General features: G+C 40.7%; 1 protein-coding gene across 2 annotated transcripts in view; it reads left to right on the plus strand.

Moving 5' to 3' along the window:
* The window catches only part of pou2f2a (POU class 2 homeobox 2a), a 66500-nt gene extending 46435 nt beyond the window's left edge, over positions 1-20065 (plus strand). Inside the window, exons 2-16 of one of the 2 annotated variants that reach the window (XM_085345849.1) lie at positions 6555-6617; positions 6794-6822; positions 7579-7635; positions 8697-8822; positions 10023-10292; positions 10426-10540; positions 10813-10904; positions 11766-12038; positions 12118-12259; positions 12575-12723; positions 13791-13988; positions 14072-14120; positions 14686-14824; positions 15865-15938; positions 19686-20065. In XM_085345849.1, the coding sequence (XP_085201975.1) occupies positions 6555-6617; positions 6794-6822; positions 7579-7635; positions 8697-8822; positions 10023-10292; positions 10426-10540; positions 10813-10904; positions 11766-12038; positions 12118-12259; positions 12575-12723; positions 13791-13988; positions 14072-14120; positions 14686-14824; positions 15865-15938; positions 19686-20065 (2156 nt within the window). Of the gene's footprint in view, positions 1-6554; positions 6618-6793; positions 6823-7571; positions 7636-8696; positions 8823-10022; positions 10293-10425; positions 10541-10812; positions 10905-11765; positions 12039-12117; positions 12260-12574; positions 12724-13790; positions 13989-14071; positions 14121-14685; positions 14825-15864; positions 15939-19685 lie in introns of both variants that reach the window. The other variant, XM_085345848.1, reaches the window with a different exon arrangement.
* The last annotated feature ends 7420 nt before the right edge of the window (positions 20066-27485 follow it).

Raw genomic sequence — 27485 nt, forward strand, 5'->3', positions numbered from 1 at the left:
AAAAAAAGTGAGGCCGAGAATACAACACTGGGGCAAATAAGAGTTTTAATGATGCTAACATTGCACCGAGACAGAAATAATCTGTGTTTGCTGGACAGTGTTAATGTGAAAACCACTAATAATTTGTCAAAGTAGCACCTCACTGGGAAGGTAAAAAAGGAGAAGAGGCTAATACTAGGAAGCTAAGACTCTTAGCAGTACCATCCTGAAAACTAAATAAGACCTAAAATACTGAGAGATGTGCAAAAGTAGTGAAATAACAGAGAAACGTGAAGATTTTCAGTTTAATTCACTCTTCAGGTTTAGCATAAAATAGCCCGGATACTCATCAGGCTTGTAGCGGTGTAGAATCAAGTTTTAACAATTTTTAGGGGCGTGTGTGAAAATTTGATAGAGGCTTTTTATAAAATAAGATTAATCTGTAATTTTTAAAAATTCGTGAAATAACTTAAATTGTGTTTTTGTGATATTTCTCTAATCGTGAATGAAGTCAGAGTGAAAATGCTTAAAACTTTTTAATTCAGACAGATGCATATAGAAGTCTGTGAGATAATAACTCCACGACCTCACTTGATTTTTTTGTCTTTTTGTGGCCTCAGTCTCTGGTTTCAAGTTGAGGCTACAAAACAGGACTGATGTCATGGTGGCTCCTTCCATCTTTATATATATATGTAGTCTACGGGGTGAAGGAGGGGGTCTGGTCTGGGTGAGTGGGCTTTTGCAAACAAGATTTCCAAGATCTAACTCACCTTCAACCACAAAAATAGCTTTCACATAATCCACCAGCACGTTGAATTGTTTTCAGGAAGCTCAATAAATATTTGAGACTTTAAAGGACAGCATAGGATTGAAGATGGCGTAAGTGGGGGGTTATATTCTTAGGGAGAGGTGGGGAATGTGAGGGCAGAGACGGGATGTTAGAGATTAAATTTGACAGAGAGAGGCAGGAGGGAATGAAGGAATTAGGGTAAGGCAAACGAGTCGACGGGTTCGGACGGAGGGGGGAAGGTTAGACGAGGAAGTTCAAGTGAGATGTTGCAGCTGAGGGAGAAAAGGAAGAGGGGAAATGAAAAGAGATCAGAATAAATCAAGGTTGGACTCATTGGAGGACAAAGTAAGGTGAGGGACAAAGTGCAGGAGCAGGGATGCAAATAGGAGGCTGGAACACAGTTTGTGTTTGAGTGTCGGGGTAGCAGTAAAAGCAGCAGGCATTGCTGTGTCTTTGCACTAAAATATGATCACTGGTTATCTAAAAACAAGCATTTTCTAGTGAAATATGAGTGAGAAATCACTGTAGAGCAACATAATGTGTTTGTTTGCTGTAGGACTGGCTGAAAAATGCCCGTATTGATATTTTAAGAGTAAGTATGTTGTGAATTTAGTTTTATTTTAGCTTCACATTAAACCTGAATTCTTGTGTTTTATTCTCAGAAGAACTTGAAGAGTGTGAATCAATTATTCCAAGTTAAAACTAATCAGAAATTTGGATTTTTGTGATATTTTCCTGACTGGAAAACATATCTGGGGCCTGATCAACCACACAAAATAAATGTAAACCATAAAAGAAGTAAAATATCCTCTGTGCAGTTATTTGACCGTCTCATTTCTTTGCTTCAGTATTCAGTTCCCTAACTTTGCTGTTACAGTCCACAGCATCTCTGCAGCAGCTTCACAGCTAATATAAAGCAAAGTGCATTCTCATAAAATGCAAACATCTGTGTGCTCATCCTCTGAGCTCCATTCTTTGGGTTGTGTTTGTCTTCAGCTGCATGATAGTCATTAAAATGAGACATAAAGCTGTGTGTTTGCGAGAAATGTAGTCATGTATAGGCAGCACAGTAGACCGTGCTGTGATGGCAGATGTTCCTACTTTGAGTTAAAGACAGTGTATTTTTAAGAAGGATCAAAAGAAAAGAAGTAAAACTTTTAAAGGAGACCTGAATTTGTACTTTTATGGTTTTGACAACAAACATGACCATTATTATGAAAGGCGGATGAACAAAAGCAGAAGAGTGGAAGCTAATCAGTGTAATCAAGAAATAAATGTTAGTTACTCCTCTAGACTTTCCATCTACAACCATTTGCTTCTCTTGAATGTGTCAGATATCCTTTATTTGGACTCACGGCAATGCCAAGAAACCTTTCAGTTTAAGAAACAGAGCTCTAAATTTTTTATTTTTCTTATTATTTTAAACAACTTTTTTGAAGCGCTCCTGCGTCTTTATAATTTAAAAGTTGCTCGTACACGCTACCTGTGTTAAGGTTTTGTTGCAGATAATAGAAAAGTAAAGTTTAAAGAGAAAAACTTAAAGCGTGTGCGCGTGTTTGGCTGTGTGCTGCGTTCATGCTTCTGCCTCATCGGCTTCATTTGTCACGATGTAGCTGACATTACATTTTTCATCATTACAGCAGTTGCAGATTTGCTCGTTGGTGCTGCGGGTGTGTTTGTTTGGCGCTGAATGTGACGGGGGACAGGTGGAAAAGGCAGGCGCCAGGCAGCTTGTTTGTGTTTGACTGCGAGGCGGGAGGTGGCCGAGACCATGTGCCTGACCTTTGACATCCACACGCCAAACGGCAGCGGCATATACATACACACACATGAACCCACGCGCCGTCTGTCACAGGCCCCTGACAGGCGTGACCGAGGCGGGGTGGGTGGGCAAAAAGAAGGTGGAGGGAGGCAGAGGGAGAGGAGGCTGAGTGTAGGACCCCTCCAGCCATCCTGCACCCTCTCTTCCCCTCTCTCTCTCTCGGTCCTTCTTTTCTAATTCCCTGACAGTGACCCTGTGCCCCCCCCCCCCTCCTTTCCCGCTCACACACACACACACACAGGGGCAGGCTGTCCATGTCAGCCCCACAAGACAGATACATCATCTGCCCAGTGGCCCCTCTTCCTCCCCCCTTCTGTTATTAGCACTGATAGGATGAGTAAGGAGGGATTGGGATGGGAGGGGGTCTACCTTACATCCATGCAACTGCTGTTAAACTGCCTCAGGGTGGAGGAGTGTGCTGGGGTGGTGGTCACTATAACTTGGAATGAAATTTTATTCCTAAATCCGCTAATATTGCCATTGTTACAGGAAAAACACTCAAAACCAGAGCTGGGTGGGGGGTGGGGTAGGGTGGGGTATACATGTGCAGATTGCAGATGTAGAGACGTGTTCGTTTGTATAATGCAGTTTGGTTTAAAACATGCTCTCTGATGTGCACTGGACATCTGTGACATTTGGGGTTCAGGCTGTTTGATTTGTTGGCATACATGAGGACGAATAAGGATGGATGGTTGGTTGGGGGATGGGGGGGTTAAAAGTCTCCATGACCAAAGGGGTTAGGGCCAGTTGAGGCGTTATGAGGAGGGGGCTGATAAAATGATTTTATGGGATCCCTTTCTTCATATCCTGAGAGGATGAAGGAGCCCGGAGTGGTAACGTGCGTGTTTGAAGTGGAGTGTATTAATTTAACTCCGTGTTTGAATTAAATGGGGGCGGCGTTTTAGTGAATTGTATTTTGACACAGAGCTTTTCTGAAGGTTCGGCTGTCTTTGTCGTCGTGGTGATAGTAACAACATTACATATGGGTGTGATTAGAGAAAGCGGTGGTATTAGTAATGTTACACTTTTTAAACTGTCCAAGGTTAAATGTTGCATCAAAAAGAATTTCTCAGATATGAAATATATGAAAACAGTAAGTTTGATTAACAGTGTTGTGCTGGGCTTATTTAATCAAACGGATAAATGAAAAGGATTTTTTTAACACCATTTTTAAAGTGCCAACCTTACAAAGAAGACATTTTTCTGAATTTGTTACTGGAGGTGACATTTCTAACTAAAAACCATCTGATTCAGTTAATTGAAGATGAAATATTTCTTCATGTTTGGGGATAAATAAATTCAAGTGCACTTTTAGTTTTCTGAATGGTCCGGCTGCTCACTGACAGCAGGTCTTTGCCCCTTTAAAACACGTCTTTCTACCTCTCAGTTATTATCTACAAATGAATACAAGAGTCACTTTTTATACACCTCATTAGTGTGTGTGCTGTGCTTGTTACACTAACACACACATCTACCGGCTCCCGCAGAGGATGTCTTAGAGAGTGCTGCCCCCAACTGGGCCCTTTATGCAACTGCAGGATCTCTCCTGACTAAACACTTCCAAAGGGGTGTTTACTTGTTTTCTTAATAATGGTGGGATGATCATAATAACATAAAAATTTTGAAGACTTGTTGTTGCATCATTTCTAAAATGTAATTTAGGCAAAAAGTGACGTTCAGGTTGAATTTGATTCTAATCTACAATTTCACAAAGATCTTAAGAAATAAATACAACCCAAGAACTGTTAAACAGATATCTGTTATTAGAGTTTTTCTTTTTCTCTTTCACTCATCCTTATATTTAATCTTCTCTTTTTCAGCATTTTCTCAGCATAACCCCTGCTTCCTCCTTTTTTTCCTTGCCCTCCACCATCTTTTAGCACACTTGAAATTGTTCGTGACCCTTCAGTATAATTCCCAAAAGGCCTTCCTTTGTTTTTTAAAGTGTTCAATCATGTCCTCTCCCACACTCTCAGAGAATAATGTGGACCTTTAGGGTAAAAAGTGCTCGTCATTGGGCCGATACCCTCAAAGGTGCTGCTGTTGTACCCTTGACAGGGAGGCTTACGCTGTGTTTTGTGGCTTAGGACCAGTTTACATTACTCTAATGTAATGATGCAAAAATTGACCTTTTTGAAAAAAAATAATTTTCATTCAGCCTAGATATAGTGTAAAATCTTAGATTTTGACTGTTAAATCAATATTTGGCCTTTTTTTTTTTAACTGAACATGGTCTCCTGATATTACATTTAGATATTACAACCTCATAAAGATCCACATATTTATCTGGAGCTCATGTAATTATCCCTGGGGGGAGGGAGGGGGGTTACTTCTGAAGACTGAACCTGTAGGGACAGGAGGGAAGTTGTGTATTTAGGATATGTCTATTACACAGAGGGGAAACAATATGGTTGCGGATGTCAGCTGTGTTTTTATGTGGTGTACTTTGATTATTTTCCCTGTTGTGCTTCCTGTCAGTTGCATGAACTTTGTGCTGAAGACAAAGCAGATTTAGTGCATTGATTCACTTTAACCTCAGAGTTGGAGCTCCTTCTTACTGCCATTATCAGCATACATCCTTTCCAGTTAAACCGATGCCATAGATGAGACGGTTATTATGAAAGTCCTGAGCACAAGAGGGAATATTAATTTAAAAAGTGAAAGACAGAAGTTAAGTGCAGGGGGTGAAAGCGTGTTTTTTTTCAAGAAGGCACCGAGTGATGCTGAGTAATGTCTGGTGCTCAGGTAAGCACTTCGGGTGGCGTTGTTCTTCCTGGACCAATTACTACTGCAGTCCCAGAAGTGGCCACAAACTGAAGGAACAGCAGAGGTAGTTAGGATGATACCTGCCATGAAACGTCCCGCTTCCACCTCCTGGGTCAATAAAGTTTACATTTAAAGAGCTAAATTAGAGCATAAACAACTTTATGCTGGTGGGGCATAAAGTTGTTTTGCTTAGCAGAGATTTTGTCTTGCCTGTGTCCAGGATACAAAACAAGATGAAATGAAAGTCTCATTATTTCTGTGATTAAATGCTTTTTTTCTTCAAACATACAACAACTTATTCTCACGCATATTTGTTGGTGCTGAGTCACCCTGGTTTGCACGCTATTCTTTCAAATTCAAAAGCTTCATGGCAGCATTTCATTTAGTTGAACTTTCACAGTTACTCTGACCTGCATAATAGCAAAAAGCACAAAAGTTCAGCCACTCCAACACAGAGGAGGCGGCTGACCTCCTGTGCAGGAAGCACCGAGTGTTCGTATCCTTTTGCTGTAAATTGGCCAGCTGGAAGAAGACTTTTGAGATCGGATGGACGTGTAATACAAGTTTTGTGTGCTTAAAGTTTTCATAATGTAATAAAAAACTGTAAAAGTGCAGGTTTTACTTTATTATTTCTTTTCACACTAAATGTGACTAAAAGGTTGAAATTCCAGGATATAAAAATAGATGTTACAACACGTTTTAGGCTGTGAGTTGTGGGTTATTGGCCTGAACTCATGAGTTCCTTCCTTGGAAATGTGTTTTGTAATTAAATGTAATATCAAATTAATGATGCAATATAGTGCTCCACGGGTCTGACACAGAAAAGCATAGCGAGCAAGCAGTAATAATTTACGTTGTGAAAACATTAAAGAAATGCAACAAAACTAAAAAGAAGACAAAATAGTGGCATTAAAACTATTCTCATTTAAAGCAAAGCAAAAAAATGAATAAGCTAAATTAAAAAGCAGCATAAGAAAATAGAGGCAACGTCAGATGGAAACATATTAGCCAAATTCCAGTCTACATGAGCTCAGCTACATTAGAAACTTCCAGATGTGTGCATGTGTCATGTCTCCCATTCCCCTGCATGCTGGGACCGTGTTATCCCCACATTGATCGTCAGCTGTGGAGGCAACATACCAGTTGAAGTGTTTTTCATGCACCTGTCTGATGGATATCTGTGTGTGTTTCCTGCAGATATCAGGATGTCCAAAGCAGGGGAGGAAAAGCCTGGAGCTGACTATCCAGGGGACAGTTCAGGTACAGCACACATACTCGTGTTCAGTCACGGTGTGGACGGTTCAGTTATCTAATCTCTTTAAACAGGCTTGAACAGGAAAGCAGCAGGCTAAAATTTTCCAGTAAACGTGCAACACACAAACACACGAGCTCACATTCTTGCTAATCGGTCATTTAAATCTCGCTCTTTGTTTCAGACTCTGACAGAAACAGCCCCGATGAGCAGGTGGGTATTTTACTTTTCTCATTAAAGATACTGAGCACGTACTCGCTGATGATGCACTTGCACTGTGCTCAACTTTTTGGGGACGTGGACTACAACAATCCTGACGCAGATGTAACTGGTTTAGGCCTCATTCCATCTTTTTGTCTCCATATTGCTGCACCATGAGAGGCGAGAGTGATTTTCAGGGCAAACTGTGTTACGATCAAATCCAAAGAAACATTTTTTATTAGCATAAATCCACTTTTTATAGATGGAGTACAGTTTTATGATATATATCAAACTGTTCTGAGGACCCCTTCTTCACAATGGGTTACTTAACCCTGGGTGGGGGGTGTCCCTGGATGCCAAAATTATAACTTCTCTTAAAATTCTGACCAGTCTTATTAACTTGTAATAAATGGTTTAATCTGCCTCACCCATGAAAGTGGTTCGCTGGAAATCTGTTGACAGAGATTACAGGATGTCATTTCTTCTGAATGTGTCATCACACTTCGGTTCTTTGATGTGCGATGCATATTTTCATTGTTTTGCTGCAGGCTCCCTGGGTGGGGGGTGTCCCTGGATGCCAAAATTATAACTTCTCTTAAAATTCTGTCAGTCTTATTAACTTGTAATAAATGGTTTAATCTGCCTCACCCATGAAAGTGGTTCGCTGGAAATCTGTTGACAGAGATTACAGGATGTCATTTCTTCTGAATGTGTCATCACACTTCGGTTCTTTGATGTGCGATGCATATTTTCATTGTTTTGCTGCAGGCTCAGACAATGAAAACAAGCCCCTTCAGCCTCTCTCCTACACCAGTTGGCAACAAGGTGAGCCTGATCAGGCATGCTGTGTGTGTGCGTGTGTGCGTGCGTGCGTGTGTGGTCATTAAGTCACCATTTAAAACTCTTCTATACTGAAAATATTTCCTTATAACAAATAAATAGTTATAAATGCTGTAAAGTTTATTTTCAGTGCTTGTTTCTGTGTATTGAAAGTTACACAGTCTTAACAGGAGGAGCTTTGTGCATCTCTGGGATTATGTAATTTTGTATAAACACATATGTTTACACATGCATTTACACCACAATGACACACGCCCACAAAAAAAAATCTAATATGCAAATCACGCTGCCGTTTCCACACCTACCACTCCAACGAAGAAAAATCCTGCAGAGACAAGCCAGTAGGGGAAACGAATATGAACAAGGTGGCAGTGAGTGATAGACAAAAACTCCTTGATGGATGGACAGTGACGAGACACGAGCACGTAATGGTAGCTAGAGGTCAGCAGGTTTTGGAATTTTTCTGACAACATAAATACGAGGAAAACTGACCCGGATTTTTGGACAGATGACTGACAAAAGATTCAGTGGTAAGAAAGGCAGACGGGGAGGCTGGAGTTCACAGTCACAGACACAAGAAGAACTAAGAGAGGATCTCTGTCCTTTCTTTTTTACCATAATCTGGTTTATGTTCCTCAGATCTTTGCAATCTGAGAGACATAATCCAAGTCAGAGTGCGTCCCAAAATACTTAAGCTTTGGTCACTTTTTAAAAACCTTTTAGTCAAATATTTTCTGTGGCCGTGTGATACCAGAGGTACACACTTGCAAAACGTTTGACAGCAAGGAGTTGTCTTCTGAGGTACGCGTGTCATTTCAAATCCACTTCGTAGGAATGAGCTGATTCACCAGCCTTGCTAATGCGGAGATGCGCGCAGATTCCGTACAATCTGAAAAAGGAATTATGTGAACCATCGGAATTTTATAATTTCTGATTTCTCACCTGGAAATCATCACAAAAATCAGATTTTTCTTAATAGATAAGCATGGTGAGTGTGCTGCCGTGTGAGGTTGTGAAATAACTTGTGCCTGTGTTTTCTCTTTTAGGGAAAGATTGAAGATGGCGCTGAGATAACACACAGCACTGCACTTCCGGCACCGCCCTCTCAGCAACAGCAACAGGCTCAACACCACCACACACAGTTGATGCTTGCTGGAAGTCAGCTAGCAGGGGTGAGAAAACACACACACAAAGAGGAAATTACATTAATCAAAATTAGGGAAACTGCTGCTGGCCAACACATAGATGGGAACAGTTCATCGTTCATAAACATGCAGCACTTCCAGCTGGTGTTGTTGTAATCTGTAACCTGTGTACTTGCAGGTTTTAGTCTCAAAGCCATCATCTAAATGAAAATTTATCATTACCTCTGATCCACACTACACAGTTTGTGTGCTTCTGGATTTTCCAAGTAGTGCATGAAAGATTAGCTTAGCTAAATTCAAATGTTTAAAATCAGAAGTTGGAATTTGATCAGAAAAGAAAACATCTGCCGAGTCGCAAAAACTAGTGAACAACAAAAGCAGACAAATCTAACTTTTATATTTTTTCAAACCACTGCTTTTAGATGAGAAAGTAGCAAATAAATGGGTAAAACATGCAGGTAAATGTAGTAACTGTAACACGAATCAGCCTCAGTACTGGTATGTGATAGATAAGAAAGTTTAAATAGAATATAAAAATGATACATAAATAAGGGAATTATCTCAAGAAAATAGGTCATCTAGGTTTTACCAATTCAGAGTTTACTAAATTGACCTGATCACATGGAAATACACATACTGGAACCCATTTGACACGCCACTATGTCTATGTTTGAGAAAATGGGCTGCTTTAGATGCCATACACTCACGTGTAGTCTCTTCAATAATAAAACTTGTCAGGATTGTTTTCCACACTCCTCGCCTGGCTCTGCCCTCTCTAGTGTTTCCATAAAAACACACATTTGTGAGCTGCTCTCTGCTTGCATTACTCCAAACGTGATGCACTGCTGAAAAACAAAGAGTGCAATCAACGATTCAGCATTAGGTAACTTCAATAAGGCCTTCCTGACAAACCAGAAGCCCTTGCACTACCTGTAGTGTTTTTGTGTTTTTGCATTTCAGCTAAATGTACTTTGAAGCTAAGTGGGTTCCTTTTCTTTGCTTGTCTTGCTCTGGCATGCTTTTACTGTCCGCTAACAGATTCACCTACACCTGTGTTCCTGGAATGATAGCTGATACTCTTTGTTCTCTCTCCAACTTTTGCCGTCCTGCATAATTTTTTTATTTCTCCAATTCCATTTCCCTCTCACTGTGCACGCTTACATCTTCTTCTCATTTCCCATCACTGTCCTCGTTCCTCTCCCTCCTCCAACTGTTGCTCTCTCCCAGCTTGCTGCGCTTCTCCCGGCCCAGCAGCAGCTGCTCCTCCAACAGGCTCAGGCTCAGCTCTTGGCGGCAGCCGTTCAGCAGTCGAACGCCGCCCATGCCGCTCACGCTGCCCACGCCGCCGCGCAGCAGCAAGCCAACCAGCAGCAGCAACAAAACCAATCGCAATCCCAACAACAGCAGCAGCAGCAAACCAAACAGGAGCAAACAGTCCAAGCTCCGCCTCCACCGCCACAGCTGGCCCTGTCGCAGCCAATCCAGCTCACAGCACAGGTACCGTCAGCTTAAAAGAGTGTTTTATTGATTTTATTGATTCTCTTAATAATAAGTCTAATTAATAAACCGACTCATCTTTACCCGACTTTATTACTGCTCTGTATTGAAATGCGTTTGTGTTGCGTCGCAGGACATCCAGCAGCTGTTGCAGCTCCAGCAGCTGGTTTTAATGCCAGGTCACCCTCTCCAGTCTCCTGCCCAGTTCCTCCTGTCACAGCCAGCACCTGCACAGCAGTCACAGCAGGGTGAGGAAAACCCTGAAACCTCCTTTCTGTACAAATATTACATGGAATTCATCTGAGAATCAAAAAATTACCCCTCACTGTCTCAGTGGGATTAAAGTGGTGAAGTTGGTTAGGAAATGTGTCATATTTCCTAATAACAGCAAAGATTTCTGTGAATCAGCCGTGCTGCTTTCACCTTTCGATGAGTTCATCCACCCATGAACTCGTTAATCCAAACTTTGGCTGGAAAGTTGGCATATTTGGTTTGTAAAGTGTTTGATTTATTTTTACAGGTTTGCTCTCGACACCAAATCTGATCCAGCTACCTCAACAAAGCCCAGGGGGACTGCTGACATCACCACCTCGCCTGGGACTCCAAGCACAGGTAGTAAATCTTTGTGTGTGTGCGTGTGAGAGAGAGAGAGAGTCGAAACATGCAAATGAGCTTACAAAACATTTTGTTTTCTTTTAATTTAAATGAGAATCTTTGAACCACAGAGTTTCTGTCAGACTGACATTCACCATTATCAGGATTTATCTGCGTCAGAAGTACCTGCAGGATGCTAAACACACCTTAATGTCATTGTGCTCGAAAGCAGCACAAGTTTGCATGAAGAACTAATAGATCATCTGTGATGCAACTGTCCTGCCAGCTGAAAAATGTCAAGGAAGACTGCATTTGCATAGCATCTTCTTTTCAAAATAGATGCAATTTCTGGTCCAATGAGGTATCTGGTATCGTCACCCCTTATCCTCTATAACGTGATGCATGAATGCAACCTCACACATCCAAAGGCTGTTACAGATTTTTGATTAAGTTGTGATGAAGCCGTGTCAGACACAACAGATGTGAATGTAAATGAGCTGCGTAGCAGCAGATATCGTGCATGATGTCTTGTCAATTAGCTAACACTCCCGCAGCCTGCAGGGCCAAAGCTTTGACAGGCAGTATGTAGCTTCTCTTGGTGCTAAGCCAAGCACAGACGCTATTTCAAAATTCTAAATAATGTTTTTTTTCCTCTCTCCTTTTTAGAGTAAAAGGTCTCGTTATAGCAACCAGGGCGTGTTTTATTTTTCTGAGCATGTTTTCTAGCCGATGACCTTATTTAATTTTTTTTTCAATTCGTAGAAAATGAATGTGCATGTTTCTCAGGAAAAAGTGTGTGAGCTTTTTTTTACCAGCACATAAAGAATGTTTGAATGAATCATGCATATACTCTTTGTCTCACTTCTGCTGACATCACAGAGAGAGAAGAGCAGCGATGCTGGAAGCAGCAGCAGTGGAGGCTCTTTAGTTGCCACTGGGAGCAGCGGTGTTGGTGTTGTGACATCTGTAGGAGTTACCTCTGCATCCAGCAGCGCCATGGCTTCTTCCTTAGCCTCCGGCTTGAGTTCTGGAGGTCATGGGGGTCATGGGGGTCATGGGGGTCACATGGGAGAAGAACCCAGCGATCTAGAGGAGCTGGAGCAGTTTGCTCGCACCTTCAAGCAGCGCCGCATAAAGCTGGGATTCACCCAGGTAAGAAGAAGGAAGGCATGTTTGCATGATAAAGTCTGCATGTATTTGCACAGTGACACAAATTTTCTGTCTCCATCAGGGCGATGTTGGTGTGGCTATGGGAAAACTGTACGGCAACGATTTCAGCCAGACCACCATCTCCCGCTTTGAAGCTCTCAACCTGAGCTTTAAGAACATGTGCAAGCTGAAGCCTCTCCTCGAGAAGTGGCTGAGTGACGCAGGTACTAAGAAATATTTTGTTGCTGGTGTACAATCAGCACACTCATCTTTGTTTGCTGGAACATGTGAGAGTCAGAGATATTTTAAAAATAACTTTAATTTGAAAATAAGCTCAGGATGTTTCATTTTGATGGAAATAGCCTTAAATCAAGACTTCTTTAAAAATGTTACCTATAGTTTTCCATCAGTGATAAAGTGTTAAAATATAGTGTTTCACATATTTTAAGGATTTTAATTTAATTTGACATTCTGATCATTCTTTACGTCACCAAAAACACTTCCCTCATTTATGCCTTCTTTCTCTGTTTCTGTCACAGAAACAATGGCGGTAGACAGCATGCTGCCCAGCCCTTCTTCTATCTCCTCCCCCATGTTGGGCATCGAGGGTCTACCTGGCCGGCGCAGGAAGAAACGCACCAGCATCGAGACCAATGTGCGAATAATGCTAGAGCGCAACTTCAGCACGGTAGGAGATTAAGTTATTAGCAAAATTGAGCCTGAATTTCTAATGGGTATGATTTTTACACCTGAATATAAAATAATGCAGGTTTCCACTTTTGTTTTTATAGAAATAAGATAGAATTGAATCAATTTTCTTTATAACACCTTTCATGGAATTTCCAGTGCTGTTATTAGACAATAAGATTCATGAATGTGGCCGTTTTTAACCCTAAATACTCTTAATTCTTGCTTTACAAAGATTTTAAAATGCAGCAAGTAGGAAAATATTTAAATATAGCCCAATATATGGCGACCACTTTGTAGGGATACGTTATAAATTTGGAGCTTGATGTTAAAAGACCTTTTAAAGAGTCTTTTAAAGAGCTAAGGAGCCTCTATATTTAATAAGAAGAAAAAGCATTTTCTTTGAATTAAACACTTGCAGTTTCATTAAAAAGCAGAAACATGAACTTGCTAAACACCCGCCCAGCACAGAACACAAAAAGTACAATGACAAAGGCCGTCATATCAGAGCTGTAGATCTTGTACAAACCTGCAGCAGATTCTTGGAAACTGCCGTAGATCGACTGCACACCGTAGATCAGAGCTACATCCAGCCCATTTTGATCTTATGTGGGCCAGACCAGTGGAACTGCCCTTTCTGCCAGTTTAGTCTAACTACACATTTAGTCCCTAAGAAATTGCTATTTCAACAGAAATCAGTGCAACTCTTCAAGTTAGGCTTAGGGAAAGCTGCAAAAGTTGTGAACTTATGAAAATAAATTAAAAGTCTAAAACCTCTGTTCTACTTTACATTTTCCAAAGTCATATGGTGGGCCTAATTGAAGGATTTGCTGGGCAAATCCTGGTCCCTGGGCCTTATGTTTGACACCTCCTGCCTTAGATTAGCACACCATAAATAGTTAATACAAACATATTGTTATATTAATGCAGTGGCTTTAAAAAAAAGCTCTTCTACATGTGATAAACCAGCATCCTATTTTGGATAGCCTCCCTTTATTAATTAGCCTTCTTCTGACTGCATGCAGTGTTTTCAGTACTTCCTCATCGCTTTGATCTCTTCCTCCTCAGAACCAGAAGCCTACCTCTGAGGAGATCCTGCTGATGGCGGAGCAGCTCAACATGGAAAAGGAGGTGATTCGCGTTTGGTTCTGCAACCGCCGGCAGAAAGAGAAACGCATCAACCCCTCTAGCAGCACCACCCCTCCACTGCCCAGCCAGACCTCGCCTGTTGTGACGCACAAAGCCCCCTGCTACAGCCCGCACATGGTACAGTCCGCCCTCTATGCGGGAACAGATGTTTCGCAGTAGGATGGAAGAACTTCCTAATTTCTCTTTTCCTGTATCTGCAGATATCGAGTCAGGGTCTGTCCCAGGTCACCACCAGCCTCAGCACAACAGGTGAGCTGTAATAACTGTTTGTGCCTGCGTAGACGCTCGTCAATAAATTATTAAAGGTTAGAGCGCTGCTTCTCAATTATGTTTTTGAACCCAAAGGTCGGTCTGGTCCTGACATTATTTAACAGTTGATATTTCAGTATTGTTGAGTGTTTCGCTGATTTGATGAAACATGGAAGAATCATCACTGAGACAAAAAAAAATCATTAAGACTGGAAACAGAAACAGGGATGTTTTGTTGACAGCAGCACAGAAGCGCTGGTCTTATGTTGAGTTGTTTACCTCCGTGAGTCATGATTCGTCCGTGAGCTGTCCAGGCTTCACAGATATGACAGATGACCTGACAGGTAGCAAACACAGCTGGAAATTTATTGGCCCGTTGAGTCGAGGCTAGTACCGGCCAACCAGAAAGTGAAGTTGAATGGTGAGAAGAAGACCTTTGAATAGTTCAGGACCCTGGCTGTTGATGAAGAACTGTGTCACCAAAGTGTTTATTTAGTAATAACACTGTAATTCTTCTGTGCACTGCTGTGCGACATCCGTATCACTCTTCTTCTCTCCCTCTCAGGCACCAGTTCGTCACCTTCAGCGTCCTGCCCCATGACTCCGGTCAGCTCAGTTGCCATTTCTTCTTCTGTGACTCCGCCTCCTCATAGCACAGCCAGCCCAGCTCCTCCCAGCCTCGGGACCTCTGGGCTGAACGCTGGGTGAGTGTCAATAACAATTTGAGAAATTTAATTACTAATTGGTTTTTCCTCCTGTTTACTATCACATTATTATCTCCAAATTCTGGTCCCTTGTAATCCTATTAAATAAATTTCAGTGTAATATTACTCAGCTAGAACCATTTTTGATACATGATATTATTTTGGTATTGTTGCAGGAATTAGTCGGATCCCTAGATGGAAGAAAAGCTAGCTCTTCTTCATTTGCTCTCCTGGAGTGAATGAAAGCATGAATATAAAATTGATGCAAAACTTTTTGAAGGTTTCTTATTGTTGGTTAGTTTTAAACAAAACCTCTGAACTCTGCAAAAACTACCTTTTCAAATTGACTTGACCATGATCTCTAACCTGACATCACGTCATACATAAGTGAGCAGATGTTTCTTGAGCATTTATGATGCAAGCTTTGCTCAAAATCCCATGTGGCTGTGTTTCAAAAAAGTCAAATACTAAACCAAAGCCTCCAAGCTCTCCATGTGCACCTCTGGACCTCCTTCACCGTCAGTGCTGCTTTCAGATTCCTATAGAAGTTCCAGTCTACTTCAGTAATTTCTCTAGTGACCTCAAAATTGTCCAAATTGGACAAACTGGAAGTATTTTAAACAGCAGCTTTGAATGGAAGATGTCCCGACCCAAAAGAGCATAAAAAGAGTGGTTGGTGACCTGAACTACATCACATGAAAGTGCAGGATTTTTAATGCCATATGGGTGCATGTTTCACTCTCCACCCACCCTGCTGACTGTATTTGGCTCCCTGTGATTTAGTTCTCGTCCCCCAAGTGAAATTAAAGTCAAAATTTTGACAGTTTGGAGCAGGATCTAGCATCTCCCTGCATCTCAGAAGCATAGCCACAAATGCATCAGAGCTCTTTCTTTCCAAGCTGCCTCGACTACCGTGATGTGGATGACTGAGAACCTACACAGACAAATGCTCTCTTGATGTTATTTAACCTGAAAAATGTTTCTGTACATCAATGAATGTCTGGATGTGTGTGTGAATTTGCTGTCCATCCACATTTCAGGAACACAATGATGGGAGTAAGCACAGGGATGAACCAGGCCCTCATTGGCAACAATCCCCTGGCTACCATGCAAGGTTTGTGTCACTGAGTGCATGAGTGTGTGTTGTTAGACTGTCCCCTCTGGCCCAGCGAGTCTTCATGAGTCTCCATTTCTAAAGACCAGTTCCCATTTCATCCTCCATCCATTCTGCCCAAAATGAATTTCCTTGCAAAGCCTCAGTATGACAGTAGCCAAGAGCAAGCCCGGCGCGCACTACTCCTCCTTTCTCAAACTTTTTGAATCGCTCAGTATGGTGAAAGATTCAATTTGATTCTCATACAATAGCCCACTATTATCACAAAGTGACAAGAGCCCCTTATGGCAAAGCTTAGGAGGCCAAGTCAGCTTACAGTAAACAGTTGAACAGGCACAATCCCCACCCTCTCAATATCAAAGCCTGTTGGCTAAATAACTAGTTTCACTCAAAATTCTCCTCTTTGAAAGAGACGATCTGCTGCCAAATCAATTAAGCATCACAAATAAGCTCAGCTTTGAATCCGTCACGTGCTCCATCTCCCTATAGCGCCGATTCAGGCCTTCCCTTTTTTCTCGCGCTCTGTTCAGCGTCATTCAGAGTCGGCGTCCTCCGGGCCATGTGCTGATGAGAAGGATACAGTCTGTTATGGAAACTGCAGCTCTGGCACTGTTGGCTCTGATAGAGTTTTAGGCTGAAGGAAAGAAGAGAGAAGAGCCTGAGTTTTAAAAAAAAAAAAGAAAAGAAAGAAAAAAGGATGGGATGAAATGAAGTGTTGACACGAAAGGATTTCAGTTTGCTTCCCTTTGGGGCCACACATGCTGTAAATGTTTACTCTCATGTAATGGATAAAAGTGTGTATTATTACACTGGAATTCAAACGCTGGCAGGTGTATCACTGTGTTACGGCAGGGTTCGGACAGATTGACAGGTTATCCTGACAAGCTTGCAGCAGTAACCTCGCAGAAAAGACGGCTACTGTAACAGTACTGGGATTTTATCTCATTGAAAAGTAATAAAAAGCTATGAAATATAGTGCTGTGGAAAAGCATTAACCCTCCTAACAGACAGTAACAAAGTACAACTACTTTGTTACTTTGTACTTACGTAGAATTTTCAGGTATCTGTACTTGGCAACTTTTTACTTTTACTCCCTACATTTTTAAACAAATATCTGTACTTTTTACTTACATTTTCAAAACGGGGTTGTTGCTTTTGGTTTAAGGAATTTGAGGAGAGTTATTATTTCACATCACTGCATGAAATCATGTGTGCCTTCAGACATCAAACTGATATCAGCCTAAAACGTAACACACGAGAGGCAGTCCTGGCTATTTTTCAACACTAGTATCTGTACTTCTACTTAAGTACAGAATGTCTGCGCTATTACTGATTTCCTTTCTTCTTCTTTTTTGACTTGTTAATGTTACATGTTTCAGATTATCAAACAGATTTTCAATATTAGACAAAGATAACCTGAGTAAATGGAAAATTAAGGGAAATACATTATTAAGGTAAAAACAAAGCTATCCGAACCTACCTGACTCTGTGGAGGGGAAATTAATTGCTCCCCTTCATTCAGTCGTGAACTTGCGGTAATTTACGTGCATTTTTTTGGAAGGCTGAGTTAAGTTTCACTGGCCACACCCTGACCTGATCACTGCCAGCCTGGTTGAATCAATAAATCTTTAAAATAGAACCTGTCTGACAAAGCGAAGTAGGCCAAAAGATTTCAAAAAGCAACACATCATGCCACGATGTGAAGAAACATCTGAAAAACAAACTCGTTAAAGTTTATCACTCTGGAAAGAGTTTCAAAACCATTTCTAAAGGCTGTGCGACTCCAACGAACCACAGTGAGTGCCGTTATTCAAAAATTAATATGAGAAAACTTACAACAGTCGTTAAATGTTCCAGAGAGTACAACATCACTTCAAGAGCGCATCAACGACTCATTCAGGAGGTCACAAAAAACCCAGAACAACATCTATAGAGCTGCATGCCTCAGTAGGCTTAGATAAGGTCAGAGTTCATGATTCAATAATAAGGAAGAGACTGGGAAAAATAGAGCAAACCACTGCTGATCCAAAAGAACACAGAACGTCGTCTCATGTTTACCAAAAAACATCTTGGATGATCCACGATACTTTTGGGAAAATATTCTGTGGACTGACGAGAAAAAAGTTGAACTTTTTGTAGGTTTGAGTCCCGTTACAGCGTAAAACTAACTGCATTTCATAAAGAGATCATACCAATAGTCAAACGTGGAGGTGGCAGCGTGATGGTGTTGGACTACTTTGCTGCTTCAGGGCGACTTGCTGTAACTGATGAAAGCAGGAATTCTGCTCTTTACCAGAAAATCTTGAAGAAGCTCGGTTTAAGAACCGAAGCACGCCAACAAGTCCATCTGAGTGGCTCAAAAAGAATGCGATTTTGGACCTCAAAGGCATTTTTATATTTTCTTGGCTTATGTTTGTCAAATATCAACATTTATTTGATGATCTCAGACATAATAAATCACAAAGGGGGGAAATATTTTTCAGAGCACTGTATTTAACATAAACCTTTTGAGCCTGTTCATTTTTTTTCTATTAAAAGTCTGCAAACTACTGCTTTTGCAGATTGTAACAGACGCGGGTTTGACAGGGTGAGACAGAAAAGGTTCATTCTCACATCCACTGTGTGTGAATATCACAATCAGATTTCATCCTTTGCTGTCGATCATTGTCTCTGTGCATTTTAAGGTTGAGTGTCATCATGAAGAGTCTTGGCTTTAGCGCAGGGGTGTCAAACACGTTCTGAGCGATCACTGATGATCTACAAACAACCTCCGATGTTTTAAAGCACTATTCTCTCCACGTTTCCTCACTAAAGACTAAATGATTTAACCATCTTATGTGGATTTTATACTTTCCACATTAGTGGGTATACAAAGGTCCACTTCAGTCTGAGTAATCTAAATGTCATCATCAAAGGATAAATGTGCATCTGCTAATTTTTTGGGACCATGTGGACTCTTCTCTGAGGCACTAAACCACAAATCACCAACTACCCATGTGTCCTTCAGATGAACTTAGAGCAACTAAGTATGCCCAACTTGCCGTGCTTTGATGTGATGTTGTGTGAGTAGTTTCTTTGTTAGCAGGAGGGCTGTAAAACCTACAGTGATTCACACAAAATACAGTGAGCCATCTTTTTATGCTTGTGGAACTAGTCCATTGGGCCACACTGGGCTCAGTTGGTGGGTTGTTTCTGACCCGTGGGCCATATGTTTGACACTCCTGCTTTAGCCTTATATTTTTTATCTGTTATTATGATTTAAGTGGGAAAATCTTTCACATTTATTCAGGCTTTCTTTAATCATCTTCACTTTCAGCAACCTATTTTTAAATGTTTGTCTGTAACTAATGTCTCTGATCTGTTCACTGACTTCTTTTTAATTCTCTCTTTGTTTATTTCCATTCTCCATCATTATTTCACCCTGGAAACTGTCTCTCTTTTTTCCTCTCCTCTCCCTTCTTCGTCTTCACTGCCATCACATCTGCATTTATTCCCCTGTCCTCTATGTTCTTCTTCTTTTGTTCTTCTGATCGCTTTGCAACTTTGTTCTGAAACCTTTGTTTTCCTTTTCTGTCAATTTTGACTTTTTCATTCACTTTTTTTTTTTGCAACATTTTTTAATCTTCCCCTCACCCTCATTTCTTGAGCCTAATCCTGTCTCTTTTTCATCTCCTGTCTTTTTCTTCATCCTCCTGTCCTCTTTTCTCCTCTATCCACCTTCTCCTTCCCCTCTTCCATGCTTTGCAGCTCTGGCAGCCAGCGGTGGGCAGCTACCCATTTCCAGCCTTGAAGGTGGAGCAGGTCACATGCTTCTCGGTGGACCTGGGGGTGCCTCTGTCCCCTCTTCCCTCCGCCCTTCTCTCTTCCTCAACCGACCCACTCTCCTCCCCATGGTGACCGGCTCTATGGCAACAACATCCACAACTGTCATGGGACTGGTCAGCAGCAGTGGTGGCGTGTGCGGCCCAAGGCCCTGCTTTTCCCAGTCTCCTTCCGCTGGCACCAGCAACCTCATGAGCCCAACTTCGTGCCCAGAAGAGTCTGCGTCTCCTTGTTCAAGTCCCGCCTCTTTCTGTTCATTCAGCGAAGCCTCACCGCCACCACTGGGAGGGACCATGGCCGACTGATCCCCGACTGACAGCCAAAGTATCCTATTAGAGGAGGACGAGGAGGAGAAGGAGGACGATTAAAGGAGCTTTAAAAATCTAAATTTACAACCTCGCCTTTGAACCAAAGCCATCTCTCTGTCCAATCCATCTCTGGTTTTGTCTGTCTCTCTCTTTTCGTATCTCCCTGCTGACGTCTTTTGAAGCCAAAAATATACACAGATGGATGCGGGGAGGAAGCAAAGAGAGAGGTAGGATGGAAAGGATAGAGAGAACTGCAGAATGAAGGAGGGGAATTCGAAACCAAATATTGATCTACAGCTGGAGAGGTGGCACTGAGGTGTGTTTTTGCTTGGCATCGAGAAGTGAACACCACGCTTTTTAACAGCTGGAGAAAAAAAACTCAGTGAGGGCAGGGATGAAAACTGAAACTGTGTGTGGAAAAAAAAAAAAAGGGAGGCAAAGAAAAGACTTGTTTAACAAGCCCGGAAGGTCGTGTGGTTGCAACCAAATTTAAAAAAAAAAAAAAAAGTAAGAAAGGAAATATGCTAGAAGAGAAACACACAAAGATGTAACCAAAATCTCTGAATACCAAAAACTGAAAACCAAAAAAAGACAAAAAAACAACAACAAACGGAGCGAAAAGCTTTAGTTCAAAAAGACTTTCTGATCTGTCCAGGATCAGTTTACTACTTCATTCTACGTCAAACATTTCCCATTTCACTCAGGATTTCTGTTTTTCCTTTTTTTTTCCATCTTCAGCTGAAGATTTACAAAACATCTATTTTTCTATTATTTTGTATTCATCGCTCTTTTTTTATCTAACTCAAACAGTTTCACCCTTTACAGTTGAACCCACATGCAGGATGTCTACCTACCTCTCTCTTTACAGCTTTACAGTGGTCAACCTACCTTACATTTTAACAGACTGTTTCAATGAGCCTGGAGCAGCAGATGGGTGGGGTTTATTACGATAATAATTACTTTAGTTTCCAGTAAGAAGCCAATCTGTATTCGCTGTAGTACAAAAATAACTTTCTGGTATTCATTAAAGCCTTCTTCGTAGCAAAAGCCACCCTTCTGGCAAAAGTTGGAAACTCCACTGAAGTTAAAGGAAAATACTGGTCAAAATTTTAAGGGTTATTTAGATGTTAAATGTCAATTTGTTAGATCCACAGTTAGATTTGGGGGATTATTTGTATCTCAGATTACCCTCAGAGACAGATTTTAATGGGTTACTGCCATCATCATTATCATCATCATCGTTATTATCTTTAATTTTTGTTCAAACCAAAGTATACCCTGAATAGGATTCATGCTGCCTGCGGAGTGGATATACACAAGGCAGATGTGTGGTTTATTTATTTTTATATTATTTATTATTTGCTGTCTTTAATTTAATGTTACCCTTTATACACGCTCACCATCATCATCACCATCACGTCACCTTTCAGACTGCTCATCTACCACCAGTCACTCACTCTTGGATACCAAAGCATCGCCTCTGGCAGCGTTGTCTCTGGATTCGCCCGGGAGACGAGTGTCCAGACAAAACCTCAGCAGTGTCAAAGGGAAAACACACACACACATATACACAAACACACATATTACAGTACACTACAAGCATAAGAAAGACCAAACCAAAAAAAAAAGAACAAAAGAAAGAGGTGAAGCACCGGCATTCCCCTTACTGCCCCCAAACCCCTGCCCTCCAACCCTCCCTCCCATCCGCCCCTCTCCTTTGTCTCCAAAGATCAGATCAAAGGGCCAAAAGAAACAAGGAGGAGAAGAGAAAGAGGAGAAGCGGAGGAGCCAAAGGTATGAGGAGCTGCAGGGGGAAAGTGAGGAGGAGAAGAAGAAGAGGAGGAGATGGAGAAGTAGGAGGAAGAGGAGCAGGAGGAGATACGCTTGAAGCAGCGGACCAAAAAACCAAAAAGTAACCCAAAACCAAAAGCTACTGCTACTACTGCTACTAGTTATGTGTGAGTGACTGAAGCGTAACGAAACCAAATACAAACAAAGAGGGGGAGGACGGGGGAGAGAAGGGGTGAGTAAGGCCCTGTCTGTCTGTTCGTCTTTAACTGTGATTGCCGTTCTTGTATATCAGACAGAAATCGTTCCCTGCCTCCCTCTGCCGGCCACCTCGCTTTGTTCTCACTTTCTTTTTCCTGGATGGATAAAATATGGATTAACCTCAACAAACTGACTTTGAGAATATATATATTTTTGTTTCTGCTTTCCATAGTGTGTCTGTTACCGATGTATGGATTCGTCTCATTGCTTTCTTCTTATTATGCGGTGGGTAAGGAGGGAGGGAGGGGCTGGGTGTGGGGCTGGGTGGGCGGGGGTGACAGGTTGGTTTGGCAACGTGTTGCCTGTTTTCACGTCTTCTTGTCTCTTCGGTTGTGGTCCGGGTTTTTCTTTGACGTTTGGAGATAACTGTGAAAATGTAGCTTCCGGGATTTCCTTTCTTTCTTTTTTCTTTTTAAGTTGATTCAGAATGTTGTGAAAAAGCCAAAACTGAAAACCAAAAGCAAAACTTTTTAGAAATACAACCATACCAAATAGAACAACCAAACCAATGCACAAGTCGTATGATTGGATTAGCTGAAGTGTGTGTGAGAGTGTCTGTGTGTGTGTAAGCATGTGTAGGTAAAGATGATTCTCTTACATACAAACCAAACCATAAAACACACAAAAACACATGATGGACAAAATAATATCAGTCAGTGAAGAGCAAAGCTCCGGTCAGTTTGAACCTGGACCTGTTTCTGCAGTTTTCCAATCACATTCGTCGGCTTCCTGCAAAAGATTTAGATCACATCTCATAAAAACGTTGCCCGTTCATCCCCCCCATAAAGGAATGCACAAATTTAGCATTTTTGGGTTCAATTATGATCAAATAAATCACAGCAAGTTCCCACAGTTTCTCACACATGTTGAAAAATGCAGGAATGCTTATGGTGACTCAGCTCCTGGCTACTTAAACTCCAATTTTAAGTCAACCTCTTATTTTAGTACTTACAGGATGTAAATTCAGTTTTAAAGGTCTTGACGGCACCACAGTAAACAAAAAAACAACAGTTTACGAGTCTGATTGTATTGCATAAGTGAAAAAATGAGTGCGCACATTTCAAGGTTTTCTTTTAAAATGTTTAGTTTCAGGGTTTTATGTCATTATAATGTGTGTTATATTAAATTTAGAAAGGTCACAAAAGATATTAGAACACAAACGTTTGATTTATAGTCACATCTGCACAAAAACTGATTTTTTTAAACCAAATTCATTAAGATTAGAACTCAATACATTAATTTCTACTTTTATTTTTGTTAGATTTGTAAGTGCACAATATTATTTTACTTAGTTTGAGGGTTTTTTCCAAGTCCAGTTGTTAATTTTATCATAATACCATATGTTTAAAACCAAATTCAAACCACTGACCACCTAAGCAGTACCATAAATAAAACACAGTTGTGCTTAAAGGTCTCAAGTCTGTGATAAAGACAGCAGTGGCAGAGTGACTGCCAGGCTATGACTGTTAGTGCTGCTGTCTTTAATTTGATTATTTATTTAACTGACTGTCATTTTGAATTAAAAACTTACAATTAAAATCTAAGACTGCAATAAATCTGCAACAATTGCTAAATGTATTCTTTTTAATTACTGATAAAACTTGGAAGAAAATGACACTTTAAATTGTTGGTTACTCCAGTGAATATCAGGTCCTGTGATCCTTTGTTGCGTGGGGTGGCCAGACTTACAAACACAGACTGTATTCAAGAGATGGTAGTCACACCTTGGCTCCACCCCTCTTATTTTGGTGAGGATTAATGGCTGTGATTGGAGAACTAAAGAAAGCAAGTACCAGGTTGAAGCCAGGGATGAACTTTGATGTGACACAGATACTGAAGGCAACCAGTGATGAAGACGATATGGGGAGGGGCACGGGGTACAGGTGGTAAAGGCTGTTAACATCCACTTTTAGAGGGAATGTATCCATTAGTTCTTATAGGTTTTGTAGAAGGAAATAATATATGTTCACCTGCTCTTATTTGTTGCTCATGTATTAAAAGGCTGGGACTATTATCCATTGACGACCGAAGACGACGACATGATTTAAGAACCAAAAGCTTTAAAACTCTTTTATCTCTCACGGGCTCCTTGTTGGAAAAAAAATATTTGTATTTATTGTATGAGGGAGGTGTGTGATTTTTCGGGGATGGGGAAAATAGTCTGTTTGTATTTGATGAACTTCTTTGTCTCTCATCTTGTTTATTTATTGATTATTTATGTATTTATTGAATTCTATTTAAGTCTTTCGGGGGTTGTATCTGCAGAGAGGGATGTTCTTGAGATCAAAACAAGGAGGAACGAATGTTTCAAAGCAAAACCAAACCTAAGACTGTTGCAACCTGAGAAGGAGAGAAAGTAGGGAACAGAGGGAGGAACATTTATGGCTAGCTTCGTGGGGAAACAGTTGTTTCCTGTTCCAGCCATCAGACAGGCATTGGAGTGTGTGTCACTGCGTTTGGTTTACTTACCTCCAGCAGCATTGTTTTTATCATCATCTTATTAAATACATTACTAACATAGACTGTATTAAAAAGATGGGTGACACCATGATGGCACATAAGACGATGAATAGCAACCGTGACATCATCTGCTGGTTCTGAAGTTGTGTTTTGAAGCCCCATTAAAGGGGCGGGTCTAACTCTAAAACTGCTTTGTTTACTGGCTAAGGTCTTATCAATCACAAGTCCATAGCCAATGAATAAGCCCTGGATAAACCTCAATTTTGAAACCTACTAAGACCAAATTTTAAAAACTTTTGATTGATTAACCCCCTAAAACCTTTAGGGAGGTGCTTATAGGTCAAGCTGGAAAGCCTCTTTTCCAGAAAACGTAAAGTAAACTTTTAGATTTTAAATCCAGCTCAGCTTCACACACTCCAAACACGTCAGTGTTTGAAACATTGCTCGACTTTGTGGTGTAAAATCCAACATTTCTGTCCCAACGAGTGAATTCGCTCCTCCTCCTCTGCTCTCTAACAATCTTTCGAGGGCTTTAACTCATACCTCTGATACTCAGATAAAATAAACCAAATAGACATTCAAGCTTTAATGACGAAACATAAACCTAAAAAAAAAAAGACGTGTCTTGTCTGAACTCAGGAGTGAGGGGTGTGAAAGCGGCCCTAGCAAGTTAGTTTGACGGAGGAAAAACAAAGATTTTCACGAACCAGTTGTTCTTATGGCTTTAACCTACAGAACGCACAGCCACGCTGGGTGAAGACGTGGCGTGTTTTGTAGCGAGGGGAGGGGGGTGTGTGTCTATTTATCACTGCTGTCGGAAAAAAACATCCGAACTTCTTTTATCTTCTTTTTTTTTTTTTTTTTTTTTTACTCGAAATAAAAAAGTGAATTTCTGTTTTTAGCACGACGCTCATCTCTTGGGGTCTTTAAAGTCCACTGTGGATCTTAAAAACTGTGTGGATTTCCGACTTAACAGATCTTTATATTTTTAACATTTGTGTTACGTGTTATGTTTTTTAACTCCAACAGCAGTGCAGCTCTGTCTGTATGTGTGCCTGTGCAGTCGGACTCGGCTGTGGTGGACAGAGAATGATACCAAAGTTAAAACGACCACAGCGAGACCCTGCACGACAAACACAACACACGCGCTCACAGTCATTCCACGTGTATATAAGCATTCAGGATTCTCATTAGGGACTGTAACTGATAAAATAAAGGATATCCAGCGCCTGATGTTAATATAAGAACACTGTCAGATAATAAGAGCATTTCAGGCCTCGGCAGTTTTCTACTGTAGTTCTTTATGTGGCTGTGAATGTTAATTTTACTACTCTGCTCAAGTCACCGTGAAATCGACGACTTTTTTTCTCTCTTTGTTTTTTTTTTTTGGCCTTGAGAACACAAATGTTAATACCTGCTACCAGACAGAGTAAAAGTAAATGAAAGTATTACTTCAGTCAGTATTGTTTGCCCCTTGTTATTGTTGATTTATTAAGGAGAAGTTTTAAAAGAAACATTTTCCTTTCTATTTTTTCTACAATGCAGCTTAAATCCAAAGGTTAAGAGGACAGCAAAGATAGATTTTACTGCTAAAGAAAAGACCTCAATAGTGAAAACCAAAGAGCTCCACTGTATCTTTTCACATTTTCTGTTTCTCCGCATTGTGCAACTCCCTCGATTTTATGATGTAAACTCCAAAAGTGTTCTTTAATATAGCCTGATGATGATGATGATGATGGTAGTGGTGGTGGTGAACATAAAAGACGAAAACAAGCATCTGTTTTTTTGGGGTTCTCTTTTTTTCCTGTTTTGAAGTATGCTTACGATATGCTGTTTTTTGACCTCGAGGCTCTCTCTGTCTGAGTTGATTCTATAACCCGATTCTGTTGGAAACGTTTGGGTTTGAAACTGTTCTCTACTGTCCCTTAACTCATCGCTATCTGTGTGCCTGTTGTTTTGGGGGCCAGGGAAACGGGGACAAAACAAACCTGTAAGTGTTAGAAATAAAGTGCGAATTTAGACCAAAGTCATCTCCCGTGTCTTTGTTGTTATTTTGTTTCTATAATGCAGTTCCTCTAGTGGCCACTTGACAATTAGGATAATGAATCGTGTAAAAAATGGTCAAATCATCTTAGGATGATGACTTCTTGAACATAATGAGGAGTTCACTGTACTCAAAAGGCCTCCACAGTCATCAGCGTCCAGTGAGTGTTCATAGACGACTATTTGCCAACACATTTGCAGTTTTAGCATAATGAAAATAAAACAGTCAGTTAATCTGTTAATTAAAATTCACCTCCACCGAGGGGGTTATGTTTTTGTTGGTCATGCTGTCTGTAAATATAATTGCTCAAAAACTTTTGAATGAATTCCAATAAAACTTTGTAGAGTGGGGTCATGTTAGCGATCCATTAAAATGTGGCTCACATTCAGCGAGGCCTTCAAGACCAAATTAGTGATTCATTGGTTGACAAATCTCGCAAAAAGCCAAAGTGTGGTTTGTGTTGGCAACATAAAAGATTAAAAATATCATGTCTCAATTAACCTTTGACTTCTCCTTTAAGGTCAATGGATTATTCTGAAGGTCAAAGTGATAATAATGCAATATAGAGCTGTTTGAAATGTCATTAGGTTTTCAGACTGACAAGAACATGTTAGCATAGGATACTTTTGAGTATAGTTAATATCATTGTGACTTTTTTATGTACGTTACAGTAATGGGTTCTAACTTTTAAGTGCATAAAAATTTTTTTACATCTACAATGTCCCTGAATAAGTGTTATTTTTTGAGGAAAACTAGATAAACCTGAGATCAAATTTTTTTTTTCCACTTTATATTTATTACTAAACATTTGAAAAAACTTGTACTAAACAATGAAGTGGATGCTATGCATGTACTATAGTCACA

This window comes from Diplotaxodon limnothrissa, linkage group LG22 (genome assembly GCF_057381915.1).
Source record: "Diplotaxodon limnothrissa isolate DT_005_m linkage group LG22, D_limnothrissa_male_GT1.1, whole genome shotgun sequence".
Taxonomy (NCBI): Eukaryota; Metazoa; Chordata; class Actinopteri; order Cichliformes; family Cichlidae; genus Diplotaxodon; species Diplotaxodon limnothrissa.